We start from the raw sequence: 25,408 nt of genomic DNA on the forward strand, positions 1-25,408 counted from the left end.
CTCCTGCATAACATCAGTCGATTTCTATGGTGTTTCTTTTCCCCCACCCTGAACCTTAAAGTGAATCAGATTATTACTAATTTCCAGTGTTGCAATAGTTAAAGATAAGTGGGGACACTGGGATGTTGAAAGACCAGGATCGGGCATGACTGTGTTCAAAGGCATCAAGACTCCTAAACCCTCATTCTCGTGTGGGTTTTGAGCATGTTTTGATTGGTTGGGGGCCGGAAGAATCTACAGTAAAGCGTGAGGAGAGGTGAGGGCCTGCTAAGCCATGGGTCGTCATGCTTCTGAGCTACAGGGCACATCCAACCCAGTCTTCTTCTTTTTTTTTTTTTTTTTTAATAAATTTATTTATTTATTTATTTTTGGCTGCATTGGGTCTTCGTTGCTGTGCGCCGGCGTTCTCTAGTTGTGGTGAGCGGGGGCTACTCTTTGTTGCAGTGCGTGGGCTTCTCATTGCGGTGGCTTCTCTTGTTGTGGAGCACGGGCTTCTAGGCGCGTGGGCTTCAGTAGTTGTGGCACGTGGGCTCAGTAGTTGTGGCTCACGGGCTCTAGAGCACAGGCTCAGTAGTTGTGGCACATGGGCTTAGTTGCTCTGCGGCATATGGGATCTTCCCGGACCAGGGCTCGAACCTGTGTCCCCTGCGTTGGCAGGCAGATTCTTAACCACTTCGCCACCAGGGAGGTCCCTAACCCAGTCTTCTTACTTTATAGAATCAGAAACTGATGCCCAGAGAAGTTTAATGACTTGCTCAGAGCCCAAACCAGGACACATATTCCTGTGCCCTGTCTCATTGTCTTTCAGCTTCCTTGGTCCAAAAAACATCTGTTGAGCATGTGCCAGGCTCGTGGGGATACCTTGGGGTATTTTACTTGGAGTTTAATTTTTTTTTTTTTTTCGGTTTTTCTCTTTTTTTTTTTTGGCTGTGCCATGCAGCATGTGGGATCTTAGTTCCCCAACCAAGGAACAAACCCGCACCCTCAACGGTGAAAGTGCGGAGTCCTAACCACTGGACCTCCAGGGAATTCCCTTAACTTGGAGTTTAAAGGATGATTAGCAGGTTTTGGGGTCGCATGAACACAGGACAGGCCAAGGAGTGAGCAGGAGGCCTGAGCAGGGAAGTGTGGGCTCAGAATCTTAAGGAACTGCTCTGGGCACGGCCCGGGCATGCTGCCAGGTCAGCTTCTGGAAGGCGCAGTCATGGAACCTGCCGTCTTTTCCCGGTATTGCACTGTTTCTCTGCTAGATGGTAAACTCCTTGAAGGCAGGAGTCTTATAGGCCTTGAGGCTCCAGCGCCTCATGCAAAACAGGACCCTTCTTTCTGTGTATCTGTAGGAGAAAAGAGTCCAGTGTGGGGTGGGGTTGAAATAGGTGAACCAGCAAGTTAGTTGGACGTAGAAGAGTCGGTCAACAGGAAGAAGCGTGAACCAGGGAGTGCCTGGAAGAGACTGATAAATACTGCATGTCCTTGCCAACCTGCCTGAGGAACGTGAGCCGGTGATCCGGGACTAAACGTCGATCCCTGAGGATAGTGCCCACTGGATTTCTGCTGCCTGCAGCGAAACTAGCCCTGGAAGCGACTGCGGGTACTGCAGAGAGGGAGTCCCCCAGAGAGGAAAAAGAGAGGAGGGGGCCTGCTTCACTCCTTCCGAGGGGGCTTTGTGATCCCGTGCGTGGGGTCTGGACAGAGAAGTCCCTCAGAGGAGGGGTCTCGAAAGCAAGAGACCTCGCGTTGGAGGTTGTTCTGTAGGCCACATTTCGCCACAAAGCCAGCATTGTTAAACTCCCCCATGAAGTTTCGGCGTGTTATGCTTCTGTTCAGCTGTAAACCGGCTAAGCAACACTAGTCTGACGTTAGTATCAATGAAAACACCAGAAGAGACTCACCTGGGGTGTGAGCACAGACTGGTATACCTAACGCTTCAGCTTCCAGGAGCGCTTTTCCCTCCGGATCTGCTTTTACACCTGTATGAACAGCATGCCCTCCTGCTCTTTCTGTGAGCTGCATAGGAAACAAATAAAACATGGATTTTGTGGCCCACTCCATACAAGTACACACTCAGCCTTCTTCTTTTTTTTTTGCCACACCGTGCGGCTTTCAGTATCTTAGTTCCCTGACCGGGGATCGAACCCGTGTCCTCTGTAGTGGAAGCGCGAAGTCCTAACCACTGGACTGCCAGGGAATTCCACACACACTTGGCCTTCTGTCTGCTTCCCCAGCCCCTCCTTGTCCCATTCCCCGCTCTGCTTTCTCTCTCCAGCAGCACTGGCCCGATAGGTCCTCGAACACAGCAAATTATTTTCAGTCTCAGGGCTTTCATATAGGCTGTTTCCTCTGCCCAGGAAATTCTTCCCTTCCTTCCCTCGTTCCTGTAGATCTTAACTCAGATGTTATTACTCCTTCAGAAAAACCGTTGACACTGTGATCCACACCCCCTCACATGAGACCAGATTGGCGTCTCCTTTTATTCTCTTATGGTCTCTTTCATAGCACTTACTGCAATTTGCTATTCTGTTTGTGTGATATTTTTACTGCTGTGGTCCCTTATTAGACTATAAGCTCCATGAAGGCAAGAATCAGATCACTGTTGTGATTAGATCCTAGGGTCTTACACAGCTCTTGATTAATCAGCATCACAAGAACTGACACTTATGTGATGCTCACTGTACACTAAGAGCTTTACATATATTAACTCATTACGCATATTAACTCAACACTCCTTTGAAGTCGGTATTATTGTTGTCCCCCATTTTACAGGTGAGAAAACCAAGGCACAGGGAGGTAAGTGACTGCCCTTCTAGCAGCCACATTATATTGCCCAGGCACTAAAAATGAAGCTTAACAAATATATGTTGAATTGTTCAGCATCTTCAGAAAATGAGGGCTACTACATAAGTGAGTTTCCAGGTAATTCAAATACAGTCCTAGAACTTGTAACGTAGTACCGTTTGGTGAAAACCTTTTCAGCAGTTATACTCTTCTTCCTTCTTAAACACCACAAGCCAAACCTATTTTAACCTTGTCTTAATTATTCTAGATTGTCAGCACCAGCTCTTACACTATCTCTGTCTGCCCACCAGAGTAAGAGATGGGGAACAATTGAGGTCTGGGGCAGAGTGGATAATCAGGTTTTGAGTTTTGTTTACTTTCTGATGGTATCTTTGGCCAACACCAATTTTTTTAATAAAATGATCTTCCCTAATATTTACATAACTCTTGTCTTTGACATTCTTAATATTTATTTTTCTTTCCAAGCATTCAAAGGGATATTGCTGTTCCTTAATTTTCAAAAAAAACCAAAGATTTGGAAGCTTAGCCACCTTGCCCCACAGTTCAGATACCCACGGAAGCCAGTCTTCTGACCTGGAGAAGTTGGCATTGAGATTGGGTGACCTCCAGATGAGGCAGAAGACTGACAGGGACGGTGACTTTACGAAGAAAGGTCCCTGAGAGAATGGAGCCTGTTGGCGGTAGGGCATGTCCTGTTGAAGCCTGTCTCCTCCCCTCTCCTGGCCCTGGACAGCCGTTTTTCCTTTCTCCGGAGGGAGTTCTGTCCTCCTCGGTGTCTGGAAGGGATTCTTCCTTGAACCCAAAGGCGTGGTATCTCCTTGCTGGTAATTCTTTCCTGCTCCTGTTTCCCGCCTACCCTTGATGAGCTGGAGGAGGCAGCATCCTTCCATCTCAGCCAGTTTCTCAGTCCTCAGTTTTCACACCACAACTCCATAGGTTTGGTTGTGCCAACAGTCTTCCAAGCAGCTTCTGACGCTTTCCTGTCTCTGTCCAAATGTGTGAAAGTTGCAATGAGATGCTTACATTTGCCTCTCAGAGGAGCCTAGAAAATAGAAACCTATGCTGAGGGACTTCCCTGGTGGTGCAGTGGTTAAGAATCCGCCTGCCAATGCGGGGGACACGGGTTTGAGCCCTGGTCCGGGAAGATCCCACATGTCGCGGAGCAGCTAAGCACGTGCGTCACAACTGCTGAAGCCCACGTGCCTAGAGCCCGTGCTCCGCAACGAGAGAAGCCACCGCAATGAGAAGACCGCGCACCGCAGCAAAGAGTAGCTCCCGCTCGCTGCAACTAGAGAAAGCCCACGTGCAGCAATGAAGACCCAATGCTGCCAAAAATAAATAAATAAAATAAATAAATTTATTTTAAAAAATAAGGAAACCTATGCTGAGATTATGGAAATCCCGTGGTATGAGATTTTATTTTTTATTATTTATTTATTCAAAATTTATTTTATTGAAGTATAGTTGATTTATGATGTTCTGTTAGTTTCTACTGTACAGCAGAGTGATTCAGTTATATATATATATTTTTCATATTCTTTTCCGTTATGGTTTATCACAGGATATTGAATATAGTTCCCTGTGCTATACAGTAGGATCTTGTTGTTTATAAGATTTTCTTTCCCATGAAAAAGTCAATATTCAGACCCATATTTCCTTCTTTTTTTTCGAGCATCTTATTCCTGCTAAGTGAAGCAGTCACGGCTCACTGCGTGAGGCTCATTGGTGTATGTATGTCATTAAAATGGTCCTTGCTGTTCAAAGGAGTTGTCCCATGCTAATCAGTAATGTGCGTTTCCTTGGCACTGGCATGAAAAGAATGACTCACTTCATCAAAGGAATGGGCAGTGGCCACTGTATCATCATTATCATCAAAGAACACTTTTTTTAAACCTTTAGAACTGGGCTGGATAAATGTATTGCAGGAATTTTTTTTTTATGGTGGCTAAGTCTGTGACCTTTGACTTTCTGTGATGTTATCCTCACCCACTTAGATCTACAGTGAGATCTCAGGAATTTTTATCCAGAACATTTTTTAAAGACCCCACCCTGTATAATTCGCAGTGCCTTTTGGCATATTGGGTGTCTATGTAGAATCTACAAATTACCAATTTGGTGTCTCATGCAAAAGATCCTACCCCCATGTCAGAGGAAAGTGCTGATCTCCATCTGCCCCAGCGGGACAGCTCAGCAGGGTTGAGCTCCAGGCCTCAAGTAATTGAAGCTTATGTTTCTCAGAGAACCATGATTTAAAGCAGTGAAATTATAGTGTGGTGTAGTGGGCAGAGGTCCAGAAGGGGAAGCGGAGACCTTGGCTCCAGTCCTGTGTCTACAGTTTAGCTGTCTGTGGTGCCTTGGGATAGTCACTTCACCTCTCTGGACCTTGACTTCCTCCTCTGTGAACTGAGAGGTTTGGGTAAGGTGATCTTCAGTTAGTCTCATCTCTGAAGTTACATATCCCGGAAGCTGTAAACAGCCCTTCCTGTTTGATCTGTGTTGTGTGGAGACATGTGGACTTCAGTGACCATCAGCTAATTGGAGAGGGGCAGGTGGCGTGGTGGGCTGGGCCAGCAGGGCAGTGGGTAATCTTCAGATGTACTTCAGACAATGGGGATTCTGGCTAGGGCAAGTCAGTCTGGCCAGGTAGCTCAACTTCAGTCATATTTCATAGTGTTTGACTTCCATTATAAAGCTCGGCAACATCTGGCAAGCATAGGTGGCAATTATGTCATAAATACAGTTGTTTGTAGATAATTTTTATTTAACTAGAGCATTTATCCACTTTCTACTCAACCCCTTCCATTCCCCTCCCCCCAAAAGAAATCTCTGGCCAAGTGTAAGGAGCAAAATTGACAGTTTCAGATTAGTTGCTGTTATCAGGACTGAAAAATTTGGTATCTAATTGAGTCTTTTTTTTTTCCCCTTGGGGTTTTTGTATGAAGACTTCCTAATAATAGGTTTAACTGCAGTTGAATATACATACTCAAATGGATCAAATCTGGCTTTTTGTAAGGCAGGTAGTCCCTTTATGAATTTACGGTCTAAGTCAGACCTTTATTAGTTTAGTTTGTTCACGATGCTTCTCCATTAAGGTAAGTGAGCCTAATAGGTTTCTCAATTTTTACAAGGCCTGAATTGCTGCTGTTTCCCTACAATGAAGACAACAAAATAATAGTGGCAAGACGTGCATTCTAAATCGCAACCTCGGGACTTCCCTGGTGGTCCAGTGGTTAAGACTCCATGCCTCCACTGCAAGGGTCACAGGTTCGATCCCTGGTCAGGGAACTAAGATCCCACTTGCTGCATGGTATAGCCAAAAAAAAAAAAAAAAAATCTCAACCACTAAATGATGGTGAAACCTTGGGTTTTAGGGTTTTTTAATTATTATTAATTAATTAATTAATTTATTTATTTATTTTATTTTTGGCTGTGTTGGATCTTCGTTGCTGCACACAGGCTCTCTCTAGTTGTGGCGAGTGGGGGCTACTCCTCGTTGCGGTGCATGGGCTTCTCATTGCAGTGGCTTCTCTTGTTGTGGAGCACGGGCTCTAGACCTGTGGGCTTCGGTAGTTGTGGCATACAGGCTCAGTAGTTGTGGCTCATGGGTTCTAGAGCGCAGGCTCAGTAGTTGTGGCTCACGGGCTTAGCTGCTCCGCAGCATGTGGGATCTTCCTGGACCAGGGCTCGAACCCGTGTCCCCTGCATTGGCAGGCGGATTCTTATCCACTGTGCCACCAGGGAAGTCCGTGGGTTTTAGTTTTAATATTATAAAATGCTTGAGGACCTTAGGGATGTGATGCCACCCTAAGAAGAAGGGCTTGGTTCCTTGTGGTGAAGGGTCTCCTGTAGCGCCTTTCATGCCCAAGTGTATTTCCTCCTCCCTTGGTGTCGGTATAAGTTGATGGCAGAGAGACCGTGAAGACAAATGGAACTGCCAGCTGCTTGAACTTAGACTCTTAGCCTGGGGCCCCAGAACCAGTTGGGGAAAGTATCTTCACCTGTTGTGAAATTAGCATACCTTTGCTCTCAGGAATAAAGTGGACTGTATGAGGAACCTTTTATCAGACCCATTCAAGGAGTAGCCTGAACCACTGAAAAATTGTTAACTGTCTTGGGTGGTGGTGGATTACGCCACATGCAAGAATTGCCACAAATACGAGTTTAACTCTCTCAGTTGCTTAGTTTGGAAACCACACAGTGGTGTTCAGTTAGGCCCTGACCTTTACTGCATCCCAACCAGATACCTGACTCCCATCCAAAGCAAATGTCATGGTTACCTTTATTGACCTAGTATCAGGAAACACAGCAAGCCGATGGGCTGGTTAGAAGGAACTCTATGGTTGATAGATTATTGCTGACCTACACACAGGTAAACAAAGCGTAACAGGATTTGGAATGATTTTGTAATAGATTGAAATCGTTAAGACATAGACACAATTAAGTCTCTTAATATCACCAGTGTTTTAATTCTGTTCTTAATCTTTAGTCTACTGAATTGGGATAAACCCAATGAGGTTTCTGTGTCACTCTGTGCAGATGACTACACAGAAGTCTGCACGTTTGGAGCGGGGCGCTTTACTCTTGGATCAGGTGTGTAAGTGAGATGGGGAGTGGGGAGCAGGGTTTGATTAGAATAAAAATCTTTGTCGTATCTGTCTAATCAGGCCTTTACCTAAGATACCTTCAAAGGAAGGCCTTTGGGAGCTGCTAGTTTAGCCTGCTGTCCTGGTCATTATGAGGCGTATACTCATGTAGGCTTTATTTTTCAACAAGGGACCATTATGTCATGGGTGTGTGCTGGCATTTACTGGGTACGGATTTCAGTCTTATGCTGTTTTGGTGAATTCTTGGTAGTTTTTTGGCCATCATTGAGCACAGTCTTCTACCATGTGTTCAAATGGCATTAGAATGCTTGGTAGTTTTGTGAAGCGACCAGAATTGCCAGTAGCCAGGCTCTGCTGGAGTTTATAGCCTGAAATAGATAATATGGCTGCAAATAGAATTGTAGACACAGATGTCCTTTGTCTGAATGTCGTTTAGTGCCTACCAAGGGACTGTGTTACATAATACTATTTTGAGGAACTTCGTGCCGAATTGCACAGGTTTCCTTTTTTTTATTTTTGGAGAGAAGCCCTTCAGGACTGGTATCCGTTATGGCACGCCAGGAAGTGTCTTACCCATACCTCTCAAAATCAGCTCACCCATCCTGTGGCTTTCAGCTGATTATAGCCAGCAGAAGGATCCAGTCTATTTGCCATCAGCCCTTACCTCTGCTTTCTTGTCCATCAGAAACCACCTCCCTCACCACGTGCACACACACACACACACGTGCAGGCTTACTTTCTCTCCCCTTTAAGGTCCTTTGCCATTGGTACGTCCCCCGGCAGAGAATGCCCTTCTCACCTCTGAGCATTATTGCTAAGGTTAATAATTACAAGCTCTGATTCCCTAGTACATTCTAATCCATTTGCAATTTATTACTCTACATTTGGTGACATGCAATTTTAATCGTTTTCAAGATTTTGCGTGTCCTAAGTAGCAAAACAAAATAGCTTGGAAATCTTTCTTATGTAATCCTTCCTTCACTTGCGTACCTGTTTTAAGTCTTACCTATGATACCATCATGTGTATTCATCAACCAACCAAAAGTCCCTTTACTTTCGCTTTACCTCTGTGACCCGCTGTCCAGTGGCTTTGAGCTGTGGCAGGGAGCCCCGCACTGCACAAGGCAGACTGGTTGTCGGTGGCAGGTTGTAGGTTCCAGGGATTTAGGTGCACGCTACGTTGTGTAAGGATATTCTATTGAAAACATGCTAATATCCATGCTAGACTTACACAAGTATGGTATTTATAGTTTGGAGGAATGGTTTTCTTAACCTTCAGTAAATAAAACTAAAATGAGGCTTATGCAATATAACATTGCATAATCCAATGAACACTGAGGAAAGATTAGTTAAAAAAAATAAAACAAAACACCAACAACCCAAAAAACCCCAGCCTCTCAGCTAATCCTGGAAATCAGTGTGGTACTCCTAAAAGAAAAAATACATATGTCATTTTGTTATTAGCCAGATTATTGTATTCTAATATTATTATAAATGTTTTGGTCTGTTGGAGCGGAGGTAAGAAGGGGAGAAGTTTCCCGGGAAAGATTTTTATTCTAATCATTTCTACTGTTTTTACTTCTACTATGCCAGTGCTGCCATATAAATTGAGCTTTTGGAGACGGACACTTGGGTTAGACCCGATCACTTTGCACACCACCTGAGAAGTGCATGGCTCTCTCGTTCACATTGTGGGTCTTCTCTGTGTGTGCACAACTTTTTTTGTGGGGGTAGAACACTCTAGTTTGGGAAATAGAAACGATCCTGCGGTACTCATCAAGCGTAGATCACTTTGGAAAGCTGGATACGAGACACGTGTGTGCGTGGCCCACTTCTTCCCCCTGACTCTGAGATGAAAGGTCTGTGCCAAGTTCATTAATCTTACTTCTGACCCTTGTTATTAGGTAGTCCGTTAACCTGTGGGCTGGTTCTTGAAATACGTATCTGAAATTTAAGAACTGTGTTTCTTTGGGAAATGCAGCCTTTTGGAAAACCGTGATGGGGAGCACAGAGCTAGCTGCCCTGCGCTGTGAATCTTAGAGCAGCATGCAGCGTGCTTCCTGCTGTTCCTCCTCAGGCGCCAGAGGGCGGGCGCGAGGGAGCGGCCACTGCAGCGATAGCCTGGCGGCTGGAGCCGGACCCCGGCCTTGCTGACTCTTCTCCTCCAGCTGCTGGTGGTGAGCTACCTCTGGCCTGACCCATCCCAAGAAATAGGTGGGTTTGTGTTAGAGGCTTGTTTCACTTGTTCCTGTGCTACCTAAACACATATCTGTCCCTTGTGTCCATAGTGCTCTTTACTGAAGACTTTTTCTAAACAAAGTTGTCTCCGAACTTGTTTTAGAAGACTTTTTTTCTTACCTGAAATACAAGCAGTTGAGGTAATGAATGCAGGAGCAACTGACGCTGAGTTTAGAATATTAAGAGAATGAAATCGTCGGCGACTACTACCTTTTAATCATCTCTGTATGAGCAGCTGGTAGCTGCTTTCATGTCTTTGAGGGAAATGCAAAGCAAGTGGTGCATTTTATGCAGTGGTGTAGCTGCCGGACTTTGGGAGATCTTGCTTCATAATCAGAACATTGAACATGAGGGTCCAGCCCCGGAATTACGTTTTCACGGGAGGGAGTTCTGGCTGAGCAGGGCAGCAGTGAGGACTGTTTTTACCACGGAATCAACATAAGTGAAATAAGCTGGTTTTACAGATGCCCACTTCCCTAGCATCATCTGGTCCGAATTGCCAGGCTCCATGGTCCTCAGACGGGGCATTTCCAGAATTGTTATGTCAGGGTCACCTCGTGTGAGAGGACGTATGTGGCCAGACTTCCATGAGGACCAATTAGCTAATGGATGTCTCGTTTTAGGCTGGACTAGATTCCCTGCCACTACCTCTACAATGTCACTGCAATTACTTTTTTAGAAGTCACTGTCGAAGCCAGGAGTGTATAACCCACTTGTTTGAAAAATGAGTCAGATTCCAGGTAATCAACTTGAAACAGATCTGCAAGATCAGCCTTTTCTTTCTGCTTTCAGGCTCTCTGGAAACTAGTTTGCATAACTCTAGGGCCTGCTGCTAATTCATCCATTGCAGGGAAGAGGGAGCACCGACAGGGTGAAGGGGATATGCAAGGTCATTATTGTGAAGCAGTGTCTTTAGATGTTTAGGTACAAATAGTTCTCAGCTGTGCTCAATATCGCACATGGCATCTAGAAGCTTATTGAAGTCACGTGAGTTATAGCAACTATATCTGAAAGCAAACATTTTCATACTTTAAAAAACGCTGGGGGAAAAAGGCAGAAATTTTGTAATATTAATTTGCCTTGTGAGAGAATAATGCTGTTCAGAGTGGTTCGTTCTAATTTGAAAATGTCAAGAGCTTCAAAGAAGAGAAAAATCTGTCAGGTGTGATAGGGTTTGTGACGTGACTGTGGACATTGTGATTAATTCAGCGCTTTCAGTTGCTAAATTCAACTCCTAGCCAAACCTGGTCTTTTTGAGATTTTTAGAAGACTGTATTAGTTATGTGATTAGTGTTTTATTTCGAGTCACCAACCAACCATAGACAATTGCTCTTCCTGTGGTTTCCAAGATGCTCAAACAAGGCAGGTGGCTTTTGTTTCCACACTAGTAGTGGAGCAGCAATGATATACTTTAGTTACTATTGGCCCCTTTTAATATTAATATTAATACCAGTACTGTGATAAGATGTATTGGAGGCATTTAGTTAATTATAGTTGTACTGTAGACTTTAATAACAGCAAAACTTTACTATTCTGGACACACACTCTCTGACTGGGAGACCTCTGTGTTTCTAAACGTTTGTCCCTTGTTTGGTGCATATCAGTGATCAAAGGTGATCAGGTTGCCTAATATCCTGAGGTGGAAAGTGCTTCTGGAACTTAGGGGCTCGCTGAAGCGCCTTTAAATCCCAGCTTGTCTTCTACCTGCTAACTTGTCCATCTCCTTTATATTTTATGAAAACTTCATTGCATAGTCCATGATCATATTATAGAAAATTTAGAAAATAGAGGAGAAAAACTATGGCTTTAATTTTACAATAATTTCTTCATCTTTTTTTTTCTATAGATATATTAAAAAAATAGCTGTGTGTGTGTGTGTGTGTGTGTGTGTGTGTGTGTGTGTGTTTAGGACTGTTTCAGTCTCCAGGGACAGAAACCTAGTTCCAATGAGTTTAAGAGGGGAATTGATTGCAAGGATTAGGTGTGCATGGGCCCAAGGACAGGAGCTTGGCCAGGCCTGAGGAGCAGTGGAGGCCAGGGCCCCTCTCCCAGCCTTTCAGCCATGTTTCTTCTCAGGCCTCTTCCTTCCTTCCTCCCTCCCTCCTTCTCTCTCTCTCTCTCTCTTTCTTCCTTCCTTCCTTCCTTTCTTTCTTTCTTTCTCTCTCTTTCTTCCCTCCCTACCCCCCTTTCTTTCATTCTTTCTTTTTTTCTTTCTTTCCCTTCCTTCCTTCCTTCCTCCCTCTCATCCAGCTTTTTCCACATGGCGGAAAACATATCCACAGAAATCTCCCAAGTTTAATTGCTTAGTACTTCAGCCACCCAGATTGTTCAACCCAATTCTGGTGTGATTCCCAAGACCTTAAAAATGGTTGTTCCTAGGGTAACTATTTGACAGGTGGAGGGGATTTCCACCTGTTGGCCCCCAGATATGCATACATCTTCCCTTTTCATTTATTCAGTCTTCCACTGCCCCCACCTAACTTAATCCAGCCACCCCACATCACGCTGCAGACCCAATTCCCCTTTCAGTGAGAAGCAGCCCGCCCACCCCTCCAAGTCCCATTCGGCTCCAGTCCTCAGTGATAGGGTCACTGTTCTCCAGGCCAGGTGCTCCGGGTGATGTGTGTTCCTCTGGTTCAGGTGTGAGCAGGTCCAGACGAGGCTTGTCACCATCAATACCCTGTGAACTAAAATAATTTTAAAACCCCCGAAGTAGTTGGTGTACAAGACCTTTGGATTCTGCCTAGGGCAGATGCTACCCTTGGGGCTTCCGTTTTCCCAGCCAGGTTGTACTGAGACTGATTTCCTAGTTGCAAAGGTAGCGTTAAAAGCAGACTCTTCTTCTTCATCCTTGAGACTTTGCATGGAGTGTAGACTCAGCGGGCAGGGGTAAGGCTTGCCGTTGTTTCCCTCATTCCAGGTGAGGAGCCCTGGCCCTGGGCAAAGTGGAGGGCGGACCTTCTTCCCCTCTAGGCCAGACACATGCAAGAGGTGAGAGGAAGTTCTCAGCTGCTTCGCCCCTTTGTCAGGGAGTTTCCACCTTGGAAAAGGAGTGCAAGGACTGGAGTGTGTGTCCTGCCACCTCAGGCTGCCCTGGAGAGAGCCATTAATTGAACTTGCCCTTTTGAAGGATTAATTAGTGTCATCCTGGCTTTTACTAAGAGTGACCAGGTACTTTGGGATCAGGCTTCCATGCACAAGTAACCCTCCAGTCTCTATGTTTCGTGCTAAAAGCCAGCCATACTCCTATATTTTAAAAATAGCGTTTGTACCAAAATTCAAACTGTCGCAGTGTAAGCAAGTTGCATTGGCCTATTTTTAATTCAAGACCTACAGGAACCAGCTGACTGGTGGGACAGTATAGTGACAAAGAAAGAGAAAATCTCATTACAAGGTGGCATTGCTGAGTGGGCCCAGACCTCAAAAGGGTGTTGTCCTAGGAAACCGTACCAGCTATCACCTGCTCATGTGTGTGTACACGCACACACACACACACACACACACACACACACACAGCTGCTCCCATGGAAACCATGTGGATGAGTGTACAGTTCCTAGCAAAGCTAGAGGACGGGCAGGCCAAAAAAAAAAAAAAGAATCTGTCCAATATAATTATAACCACAGTGCACATTAAATTTTGGATTCTATATTTTTCACATGATAACATATACAAGCATTTTTCTATATTGTAGATTCTTTCAAGTGCTATTTTAATAATTACATAATATTCCATTGACTTTGTCATAATTTGTTTCAGCCATTTAGAAGTTCAGGTCTTAAAAAAAAAAAATTGAGGTCTTTCCTGTTTTTTGTGTTTGTAAATAGGCTGTAATGAGTATCATTGTGCAAAGAGCTTTTTCCATATCCAGAGTTATTTCTTTAGAATGTAGAAGTGGAACTACAGGATCAGAAATATGAGTACTTTTATGCTTTCCAGAAAGATTGCGCTAACTTATAATTTTCATTGCCAATCAACAATGGGTGAGAAAGTGAATTTCACTACCTTTGGCTATTTTCTGTAAAATATTTTTTTAAATTCATTAAGCATAAGAAGTACATTTTGATTTAACTTATATTTTGATTATAAGTAAAGAATAATTTGGATTATGTTTTTTATACGTTTTCTTTTATAACATGTCTCTCTCAAAATCTTGGTGTTTTATTATTATATAAACTCTTTATGAGTTTATGAGAACTGTTTTTCCTATTTTGCTTTAAATACTTCCCCCAAATTCCCTGCCTTTTAAAATTTCGTAAGTGCGTGTGGGTGTGTGTAGGTGTGTTGGCATTCTTCTTTATCGTGGAGTCTTGCAAGATAACCAGGTTTTAGAAGATAAAATATAACCAAGAGAAGGAAGTCGGTTAGAAAGCTGAGCATACTTTCTCTGTTTCAGTGAAGGCTGGCCTTGGATTATTTCGGAATCCCCGTCCCTGACATGTTCGGTCATAAGCCTGTGTGCAGGAAGGATTGCTGCTCAGATAGAATAAGGCAACCTGGTTCTAGTCCTGACCCAGCTGTTGTCCAAGATGTTGTCCATCTTGTCAGTTCAGCAGCAAACCTTGATGGGAACTTAGGTTTGTCAGCCTCGGTTTTTCTTCATCTGTAAGGTGGTGGATTTTAGAAGGATAACTTTTGGGGTAAGGGAGGGGCCTGTCTGTGGTTGTACATGCCCAAGGTGAAGACTCATATTGACCACGTAGATTCTTCTACCTCTCATTGCAGATTTTTGGAAGTCCCAGCACTGTGACACTTCCTGAAACCTTGTTGTTTGTGTCAACCCTGGATGGAAGTTTGCATGCCGTCAGCAAGAGGACAGGCTCAATCAAATGGACTTTGAAAGAAGGTAATTTGGATTTAGTCCTTGGGTAACATGGCCATTTGCTCAACTGCTTCCAAGGAAACATTCCAGAAAAAGAGAAAAACTGTTATACATTATTTAATAAAATTAAAAAGGATAATAGAGTCAAGGATAAGAGAGGGGTTGCACTCAAAGGGTATGTTTACAGCTTGAGTTGTGATTATCCGCTAAGTGCATCAGTTGAGACAAGCTATATCTTTATTATTATTATTATTATTTTTGCTTCTGTCTGGATTTCATGTCTAAATGGCTCTAGGCTTTTCTATTAATAGTTCTGGCTGGTTGGTCTTTAGGAAGACATGCTGCTTTAAATTTTTTTTGAGTTCTAATGATTAGAATCTTGTAATCATAATTACAGGAAGGTATCTCCTCTAATCTCAAATTACTGATTTCTTTTTATAGAGGCTGAAATAACTGAGGGCTGTAAGATTTGACATTCATCCAAGTTAGTCACTTTATTGGCTCTTTACATCAAGGGAAGTAGAAGACTAAGCTTGTCTCTCATTTAATCTACCATGCTTCCATTTTATGATCTTGTCTTCCTGGTGATGGTTGGCAGCGTGGAGTCCCAACAGCTGGGAAATTGTATTCAATTCCCAAAGTAATCTTCCCGGATAAAAGCCAGGCAAATCCCAGGATTGGGGACTTCAGAGTCATCTCTATTATGCAGTCCTGTCATAATTCTCCTTTGTCCCTAAATTCGGGTCTGACCGGTATGTTCTCTTTCGTCACCAATCTGTGACTCATTATTCTCCTGAGCACAACGAGTGTTTTCCCTTCATTAATAAAATGTTCCAAAACAGTATTTTACATGGAAAAATATTGGCGTATATCAGAAGGTCACACATCATCTTGTCAGTTCAGCAGCAAACCTAGTTACCATCCGTAGATGCTGGCAGCTGGGGTACCACAGACTGCCCTGCCTCACCTGCTGGGCCTGCTTGGATCAGCAAGGACTTTAAGTGACAGAAAGGACCAGGTCTCTCAGGAGTGAGGGGCCACAGGAAGATGGGAGAGCCCGGTTTTGGCAGTGCCTTACAGTCTCCCAGAATATTATCTGTGCTCTTCCTCCTCATGTTTATGCAGAGTTCTTTATATTTCAGAATTTCTGATTTTGTCCAGAGATGAAAATCAACAAGTCACAAAAGGATTGAGATAAACATTTTCACTGTTAAGTGTTAGGGCTGGTCCCTCAGTTTCAGTATTCCCAGGCAGGGCATTTTTGCCCCCAAGCCACTTCATTCTTCTGCTTTGCTTTTCCCTACATGTATTGTTTTAAATTGATCTCCAAGTCTTAATTTCTGCAAGTAGCCTCGGCTGTATCCAACAAAACTGTGTCCTGCCTCGTTTGTTACTTAGCCAAACATAAGAATCAATCTGGGGGCTTCCCTGGTGGCGCAGTGGTTAAGACTCCTCGCTCCCAATGCAGGGAGCCCAGGTTCGATCCCTGGTCTGGGAACTAGATCCCACATGCATGCTGCAACTAAGAGTTTGCCTGCCGCAACTAAGGAGCCCTCCTGCCGCAGCTAAGACCCAATGCAACCAAATAAATTTTAAAAATTTTTTAAAAAATCAATCTGTTCTGTCCTGTAACTTAGAGCTTAAAGAATTTGCCTCTTTTTAAGTTTAACACGTTTAGAGAACTTAGTCTGTGAAAGATACTGTATGGGGCACAAAGAAGAAAAAGACAGCCCCTGCCCTCAAGGAGCCCACAGTTGGGAGGGAGGAATGACAAGTACATAGAACTTCAACCGGGAGCAGCCTTGTAACCGCCAAAGAGAGTGCTAGGAACTGCTGTGAGCCCGTGTCCAGCTGCGGGGGCAGGAAAGGCTCCACGCGTTGGAGCTGAGCCTTGGTGGATACACTGACTTTCAGTCGGGAGTGAGGCCTGGAAAGGAGCAAAGGAGGCACCAGGTCTGGGGTGTGGGGACTGGTCTGGTTTGGAAGGAGCTTAGGGATGGAGGTGGAGGGAGGGAGGCAGGGGGGATATTGAGCCCTGTGGTAGCTCTGAGCCATTTGTACTTGAGTGAACAGGAAGTTGGGAGCCATTGACTCGGCTGAGCAGGTGAGTGACTCAACAGGTGCTCTGCTTCCAGATTAATCCAGCAGCAGTGCATGGGACGACTAGAGACGTGAGACAGACCTGAGAAAGAGGGGCAGCGGGAAGAGAAGAGGTGGGAAGGATGAGAGGCGTGCCAGAAATAGAATCAGGAGAATCCAGCAACTGGTTAGGTAGGCAGAGCAAGGAGGAGATAAAAGACACTTAAAGGCAGAATTAGAGAAAGCCGATTAAGGCCTAGTAATTTCAAGTAATGAAATTCAATTCAATGAAATTTCAGTATGTTCTAAGTCTCATTGTTTTTCTGAGAATAAATTGGCTTATTTTAGCTAAATTCAGCCCTGGGTAGCCTCTCTGTCTCTATTTCTATACAAAGATTAAAGATGGTAACATATAGAGACCCTGAGTTTTCAATTTAATTTTAATCTTGCAATTATAACTGAAGATTTCAAAATTGGTATTTCTAAACCATTAATACGTAAGTAGATTATAAAGGTATCCAGATACTGTTCTAGACCCTGAGGATACAGCAAAATACTTGCCCTCATAGAGCCTTCATTCTATGGGGGGAACAGATACAGAGATAATGTACATAGTGGTAACTGACAAAGGATTAATCTCCAAAATATACAACAGCTCATGCAGCTCAATATCAAAAAAACAAACGACCCAATCCAAAAATGGGCAGAAGACCTAAATAGACATTTCTCCAAAGAAGATATACAGATTGCCAACAAACACATGAAAGGATGCTGAACATCACTAATCATTAGAGAAATGCAAATCAAAACTACAATGAGGTATCACACCAGTCAGAATGGCCATCATCAAGAAATCTACAAACAATAAATGCTGGAGAGGGTGTGGAGAAAAGGAAACCCTCTTGCACTGTTGGTGGGAATGTAAATTGATACAGCCACTATGGAGAACATTATGGAGTTTCCTTAAAAAACTAAAAATAGAACTACCATATGACCCAGCAATCCCACTACTGGGCATATACCCTGAGAAAACATAATTCAAAAAGTCATGTACCACAATGTTCATTGCAGCACTATTTACAATAGCCAGGACATGGAAGCAACCTAAGTGTCCATGGACAGATGAATGGATAAAGAAGATGTGGCACATATAAACAATGGAATATTACTCAGCTGTAAAAAGAAACGAAATTGAGTTATTTGTAGTGAGGTGGATGGACCTAGAGTCTGTCATACAGAGCGAAGTAAGTCAGAAAGAGAAAAATACTGTACACTAACACATATATATGGAATCTTTATTAAAAAAAAATGGTTCTGAAGAACCTAGGGGCAGGACAGGAATAAAGACGCAGACGTAGAGGATGGACTTGAGGACAAGAGGAGGGGGAAGGGTAAGCTGGGACAAAGTGAGAGAGTGGCATGGACATATATACACTACCAAATGAAAATAGATAGCTAGTGGGAAGCAGCCGCATAGCACAGGGAGATCAGCTCAGTGCTTTGTGACCACCTAGAGGCATGGGATAGGGAGGGTGGGAGGGAGACGCAAGAGGGAGGAGATATGGGGATATATGTATATGTATAGCTGAGTCACTTTGTTACACAGCAGAAGCTAACACACCATTGTAAAGCAATTATACTCCAATAAAGATGTTTAAAAACAAAAGTACATAGTGGTGATAAGAGCTGTGGAGGAAAGGAAAGCAGGGAAGTGGAACAGGGAGTGCCAGGTAGCTGGGCTGAGGTCGGGTGGGCGGGGCTGCAATTTAAAACTGGGACCCCCACTGAGAAGGTGCCATTGAGCAAGAACCCTAGGGGGCAGAGGAGTCTTTAGGCAGAAGGCATGGGTTGCGGGGGGCAAAGGTGGGTGTGCTTGGCAGGGAGAAGAAGGGCAGAGAAGTAGGAGTGGCTGGAGTACAGTGTGGGGAGGAAGGAGAGAAGTAAGAGAGGAACTGGGAGGCCAGTCATGTTAGGGATGCAGTGCTCCCTTACTGCGTGTGTGTGTGTGTGTGTGTGTGTGTGTGTGTGTGTGTATGAAGTACAGTTGACTTACAGTGTTGTGTTAGTTTCAGGTGTACAACATAGTGATTCAGTTTTTTTTGCAGATTATATTCCATTATAGGTTATTATAAGATACTGGGCATAATTCCCTGTGCTATACAGTATATCCTTGTTGCTTATCTATTTTATGTATAGTAGTTTGTATCTGTTAATCCCATACTCCTAATTTGTCCCTCCCCCGGCCTTCCTGTCCCCTCAGAATATTTATTGTCCCCACCACTGCCTGGAACACAATTTATAGACAGTAACCTACATATGCACACAGTTTTAAAAAGAAATATATTACCCAACTGGTAATCTGAAATAATAAGAAAGTAGTTTTTAGTTACATGTATGTAATTTAACATGTAAAGGCTCAGACACATACTAATACATACCGACACTCCACCTGTGATTGAATGCTGTGCCTATTAACACCGACTAATAAAAATGCAGACTAGGATGGTGGCCGGATTTCCAAGATGGTAAATAAACAATTCTCATAATATTCCAAACAAAAGAAGTACATCCTTACTTGATTTATACAGTAGTCACATTTTGAGAAGATTCATTGTGTAAACTTGTGCAAAAAGTGCTTTTGTGCTCCTATATAAAGCAGTGTAGGTTGTACACCCAGATAATTATTAAAGGTTTTTGGCCCACGTGAGTGTCTGGCAGGACATAAGAACAGCCTGCAGATACAGGGCAGTTTTCAGCTCTGCAGGGTTACCTAGCATTCCTGGCCCCCCACCAGGAGGGCCCCGTCTCTGGGACCACCAAGAAATGCCTTCACAGATTTCCTGAGCACTGCCTGTCGAGCAGTGCCCTCCCCAAGGAGACCACAGGTGTAGGGCCTGGTGGCTGGTGTTAAGGATGTTGTTTTTTTCAAAGCCATTGGAGGAATCTGAGCAGAAGAGTGATATACCCCGGTGTTATGGACTGAATGTGTGTGTCCTCCCCAAATTCATATGTTGAATAACCCCCCCTCAAAATGATGGTACTTGGAGGTGGGGCCTTTGGGAGGTGATTGAGTTTAGATGAGGTCATGAGGGTGGTGCCCCCAGAATGAGATCAGTGCCCTTATAAGAAGAAGAAGAGAGCAGAGCTCACTATCCCTCCACCACATGAGTACACAGTGAGAAGACAGCTGTCTGCAAGCCAGGAAGAGGGCTCTCACCATAACTCAGCCATGCCAACACCCTGATCTTGGACTTGTAGCCTCCAGAACTGTGAGAAATAAATGTCTGTTGTTGAAGCCACCCAGGCCATGGTATTTTGTTATGGCAGCCTGGGCTAAGACACCTGGCCTCTCCTTTACAGGATCAGCAGGTGCTGTGTTGAGGCTGAACTGACGGGGCCAGGTGGAGGCTACTGCACTGGTCCAGGCAAGGGCGGACGTGGGCTTGGCCCTGAGTGGCAGTGGGGAGTCAAACTCAAATGGAAGAAACTTGCCGATGCAAACAGACCCCTTTAAGTCATCAAACTGGGGTTCTGTAGAGTATATACCTGTTATTCCACTTCATGGTTTCCTAACTGTTTACTTTTTTCAGGGGCCAACAGACTGGGAGTGTTTTTTTTTTTCTTTCTACAGAGTGGTTTCGGCAGGTGCTTTTGTTCCTCAACCAAACACGTGTCGCTGTTCCCAGAAATGGAGATTTCTCACACCACAGCAGCAAACTACACTTAGTACAGAAAACGAGTTTTATTTGTTTTCAGAAACTAATTTGAGTCCTGGCATTTTACCTTAGGTGTGATCTTTGTAAGCTGTGATTTTGTAACTGTAGCAGCACCACTGGCTGTCTCTGAAATGTCACCAGTGAACGTGGTTGAGTGTGTTTCATTGCTGCACTCCCAGCCCAAATACAAACGGAGAATGTTGCTGTCATGTTTTGTGTTAGATTCATTTTACAAAGCTTGCCTTGGCTTGGTGGAGTTAAAGGACTTCCTTCGGTATTGCAACGGCCGGTTTAGGGCTTCTTACACTCCCCTTGGAATACTAGTTAATGCTAAGTTTGACTCTCAAATCTTCATCAAATTGCAGCTTGTTCTGTAGCAACCCCACTCCCATTCCCTTCAATCTCCTTTCCAGTAATAGTAGGTATGGAGGACTGGGCCTAATTTATTTAGTTAGTTATTTACTTACTTATTTTTTTGGCTGCGTCCCGTGGCGTGTGGGATCTTAGTTCCCCGACCAGGGATCTAACCCACGACCCCTGCATTGGAAGCGCGGAGTCTTAACCACTGGACGGCCAGGGAAGTCCCGGACTGGGTCTAATTTAGAACCATTCTTTACTAACTATAAAAATATGCTGCTCTCCCAGCCAGACAGGTCTAGACTCCTGAGATGTCCCCTGAATGCTTAATATTGGAGATTTCTTATGAGGGAAGGATTGAAACAAAATTAGTTATTTGAAGCTTGAAGAAAATCTTCCCACGTGACTTTCTAAGACCATGTGCCTCTTTTCATAATTCCTGCCTGTGCCGACAGTCACGCTGCACCCAGGCTAGAAAAGAGTGATGCTCTGCTCCTTGGTCACCACGTCCTGTCCCCTGGACCCGTGAAGCGTCTCCCAGATCTGACTACTTCTCCCTGTACCCCTCGCCAGTGTCCTAGCCCCGCTCTCGACGTCCACCTCCTGGATTCACATATCAGTTTCCCGACCGCCATCCCTGCTGCCTGCCTCACGCTCCCATTCACCCAGCACGCAGCCCCTGGACATAACCCTCTAGAAGGATGACTTGGACCGTGCTGCACTCCCTGCTGAAATGCGCTTGGTGTTGCCTGTGGCAGTGCTACTCCAAGTGCGGTCTGCCCACCCCTGTTCCTTGTCCGCGAGAAGTACAGAAAGGTAGTGTTAGCCTCATCCATGGTGGGTTGGAATTTTCAACAGCCGGCCCTTCACCACAGTTAGTTTGCGAAGCACCGGACCCCGGGGTGGAGTCTAAGCTCCTTAGCACACGTGCAAGGCCCTTCCCAGTCGGGCTGTCACCCACCTCTCCAGCCTCGGCTGCTTGCTGCCGCCACGATATCCTCTCCAGGTCTCGGAGACATCGGACCTTCGCTTATGTCCGTTCCCTGCCAGCAGCCTGCGATGTTGGGCAGGCCCCTGTTTATCCATTAAGGCCCCCTTCACATCTCACCTCCCGGACTCCTCCTGCAGGGTGACAGCCTCCCTCATCAAGCTCCGGGGGCACTTCGTTGCAGCCTCTCTTATGACGCTTCCTGCTTGCTGTGAATTTTTTTTACATTTGTCTTCCTACTGGACTTCTAACTCCTTGAGGGTGGGGTCTCTGGACAGGGAGGGATGCTCTAGTAAACTTCTGAGACACCCAACACTGACTCAGGTCCCAGGGAACCCGGAGAAACAGGTGAAGCTGGGCTTTGCCTCCTCAGGATGTACCGTCATGGAAGTTTCCAGTTCCAGTTTCTGATCTTGAGTTGCACATGGCTTTTTGTGACTTTCTGCAGTTGGTTTTCTGTCCTGTCCTTCAGGCAGTGCGCACGTTCCCCTGAAGAGTCAGAGCTTTGCCCTCAGAGGTGTGAGGGAAACATGAGAAGGGGAGGTTGTGAAAGGGATGACTTTTCGTTAGTAGTTCTAATCTGTTTCCTCTTAAGGAATTTTCTAGACTTAAGGTATGCATCACTACCTTTCTCCCTCATTGCTTAAGCACGAAAAAGGTGTTTATTTGTTCTCCATTGTTTTGGAGGACTGAAAATTAAGTTTTTGAGAGGGGCTGTGTGAGAGGCCTGTTTCTGCTTTTGAGTCTCTTGAAAAAGTATTTTCTCTTTTTTGTGTTTTATATTTTATCATGAAAGATTCTAAACATATACAAACATAATTATATAATGAAGCCTCTTGTACCCATTACTCAGCTTCAGTAAGCACCAGCTGGTACCCAGTCTCATTTCTCTGTACCCCCATTCACGTCCCTCCCACACACCTGGGATTTGCTTCAGAATAATACGTCTCACCGTACGGAGGGGCTTATAAATAGCAGTCATCACACACAGTAGCATAGGTTTCATCTCCAGCGGGTGTTCTCTGCGGCATTGCTTGGAATGTATCGGAATACAGTTGTGAATGTTGAAGCACACGATGAAAGGCCAGTTTTGGCTGTGACTTTGTTACTGTCTTCTTGCTCATCTTTGGATGAACACTCCCATGGCTCAAGAATGAATTCTGTGAAGTTAGTGACATCCTGAGAGGCACTGGGGTGTAGTTCCATGCATTAAATTGTCTTATCCTCCTTCACAGCTGGTTATAGCATGCAGTGTGCTTTTTTGGGTCTGAGTTACTTCTGCTGAGGTGAGGATGAGTAAGACCATAGAGTGCGACAGCCTTTGGTATGGGTGGTTTTTCAGATTACGTTGGTATTTCTACAGGATCGTCTTTGTCACACATGACATTTGGTGACTTACAGAGATTCCCCTGCAAGAAAACTCATGGCATCCTCCCCCAGTTCTGATGAGATTTGGAATTTCACTGTGGATTTTAGGAGCTTCTGATTAGATGTCCATTGTATTTTATTTTATTTATTTTTGTTACATAAATTAACCCATGAATCATAGGCTAGCAACATTTCAAAGGGTGGCACTTCTACTGGTCCTTCAATTCCTTCAGTCTTCTGATGACAGACCTTACTGTGATGGCAGGTGGTATTGTAGGTCCAGGCACCACCAGCTACCGTTTTCATGCAGGAACCACAGTGCCAAATGCCCACAGCTTGTCTCTTCATCTTGGTTTTGCCACGGAAGGAACAAGTGTACTTGGCGTGCTGGCTGATTTCAGTTTTCTTCACCATTTTCCTGAGGGATGCACCATAATATGGGGTCCCATATTTACCCACGATTCCGACCGTCTTGGTGCATTTAGCCATGTCGCCATAACCTAGGTCCGAGCCCAGAGAGCTAGATGTCTATTTTAAAATGCTGTCCTCAAGAAAGCTGAACTTCGAGGAACATTTGAGACTTGCCACCTTACAACTTGGACCTAACAACTTCAAGGGGAGTTTAAGGCACAGATAATCAAAGTTCCTTCCCTCTGGAGGGAGGAAATGAGGATTCCCTGATTGGTTCACTTGAGTGCATGAACCATATTGGGGAGACTTAAGTTTTGAGTTAAGGGTGTGTGTGTGTGTGTGAATGACTTGTTTCTACCAATAAGTTTTATAAGAAAACAGTATTCGACCCTTAAGCATTTTCTTGAGGAAATAGCAGTTTTTGCCTTCAGACTAACCGATCTAGTTTCACCATCGGCTAGGATTAAAATCTCCATGTCCTCTTTAACTCATTCCTTTCCTGCACTTCATTTTTCTGATCAGGACAAAGTCCTGTTGATATTTTTCTCCCCCTCCTGTTTGGTTCCTGACCACCACCCTCCCCTGCCCCCACTGGCTCAGACCTTCTTACTGGGGTTATGGCATTGCCTTCCTCACCACCCTTTGTGATTCCTTCTTCTCCTCTGTCTCATCCACTGTGTCCCCTGGTGCCTGCCTGTCTCACCTTCCTTCAGAGGCTTGTACCACGTTTCTCTTCTTCTCGGAAGCCTCCAGCTGCTCCCTCCTTAGTGCCCACCACACCACCTCCCAGAGTCTCCACCCCTTTCTTCTCCAAGGTCTCACCGCCTACCGTGCAACCACCTTTCTTGTTTTGCTCGCAGAAGGAACGAGGCTCTCAAATATTTGGCGTACGGGCATGCTTACAGGGAGCACAAAAGCAGTTGGGACTTCATTTGTGGTCTTTTGGTCCTTAAATACCTTTCAGGAGGGCCAACCCAAAACATTTCTGGTCGCTGCTGGAGGTGCACTTAGAAGGGTCTGGTTTGCAGAATTTCTAGCTGTGTCACGACATCTAACCTGTACCTGGAGAGGTCTCCCAGTCAGAGAGGCAGCTGGTTTTAAATGCCAGGTGTGTCGGGGCCAGCTGGGCGGTTGTGCTTTAGAAAGAAGGGGTGAGGAGGAGCAGGGCAGTAAAGCCAGTGCCCATCTAGATGCCTCCGGAGAAGCAGTGTGTTCCAGAAATATCGATGCTCATCTAGGGAAGGGAAGAGAATGATCTCATAGGGCTCCCTGAGCTCCAGTCAAATGGGCAGCCTGTTCTGGCGGCTTCTGTAATCAAAGCAATCTTATTCCTTCCTCCGTGAAAGTAAGTCTGCCCAGAGTCTCCTCCAAAGAGGGGCTGTCGGTCCCAAACAGCGGTTTGAGACAATTATTTAAATTGTGGTTGACTTCATCAGAGGCATTTTTCTGTGTTTGGGGAAGCCTGAAATAGTGCTGACAGGGTCCTTCTTGCTCGTCCCCTGGGTTTCTCTTCTCTCTTCCAGCCCTGTGACATTGTAGGATCAGGCTCTCAAGATTTATACGACAGCTGAGGGCAGGCAGGAAGAACAGGCCTTTCTTTTTAACCCCCTGGAAAGGTATTCCTTAAATAGCTTTTTTTTTTTTTTTTTTTTTTTTTAGCTCCTCTTCTTAAATTTTTTTTTCATTTTAGAAAAACTTCAACACACACAAAAGTAAAGAGAATAGTAAGAAAGCCACATGCACCCAGCCACCCAGCTTCGGTGAAGATCCACACGTGACGTCCCCCTCCCCCCTCCTCCATCGTTTTGAAGCAAATGCCATATCATTTTTTCCCATAAATTTAAGTAATTTTTAAATGTGAGTCAACAAACGGAGCTACACCTGGGCAGTTCTTTTTAGCTTTTATCATGTAGGTTTTCGTGTGGAAAAGTCCTTCTTGTTAGGATAAACTTATCAGAATGATTATATCCCACATGCAGTATTGGATATCTTAAATTATCGACTTCCTTTCATTCTGCAGACAGCATTACC

At 44.6% G+C, this 25,408-nt stretch overlaps 1 protein-coding gene and 1 pseudogene across 3 annotated transcripts in view; one reads left to right on the forward strand and one right to left on the reverse strand.

The window, feature by feature from the left end:
• The window catches only part of ERN1 (endoplasmic reticulum to nucleus signaling 1), an 84,347-nt gene that overhangs the window by 12,968 nt on the left and 45,971 nt on the right, over positions 1 to 25,408 (forward strand). For all 3 annotated transcript variants that reach the window (XR_009499764.1, XM_059909090.1, XM_059909091.1), the window contains exon 2: positions 14,362 to 14,482. Coding sequence is in view for 2 of the 3 variants with exons in the window: in XM_059909090.1 (XP_059765073.1) it covers positions 14,362 to 14,482 (121 nt within the window). In the remaining variant the exon portion in view is untranslated. The remainder of the gene's footprint in view (positions 1 to 14,361; positions 14,483 to 25,408) is intronic.
• LOC132355440 (large ribosomal subunit protein eL43-like) lies at positions 23,176 to 23,455 on the reverse strand (annotated as a pseudogene).

Source organism: Balaenoptera ricei, chromosome 20, assembly GCF_028023285.1.
Source record: "Balaenoptera ricei isolate mBalRic1 chromosome 20, mBalRic1.hap2, whole genome shotgun sequence".
NCBI lineage: Eukaryota > Metazoa > Chordata > Mammalia > Artiodactyla > Balaenopteridae > Balaenoptera > Balaenoptera ricei.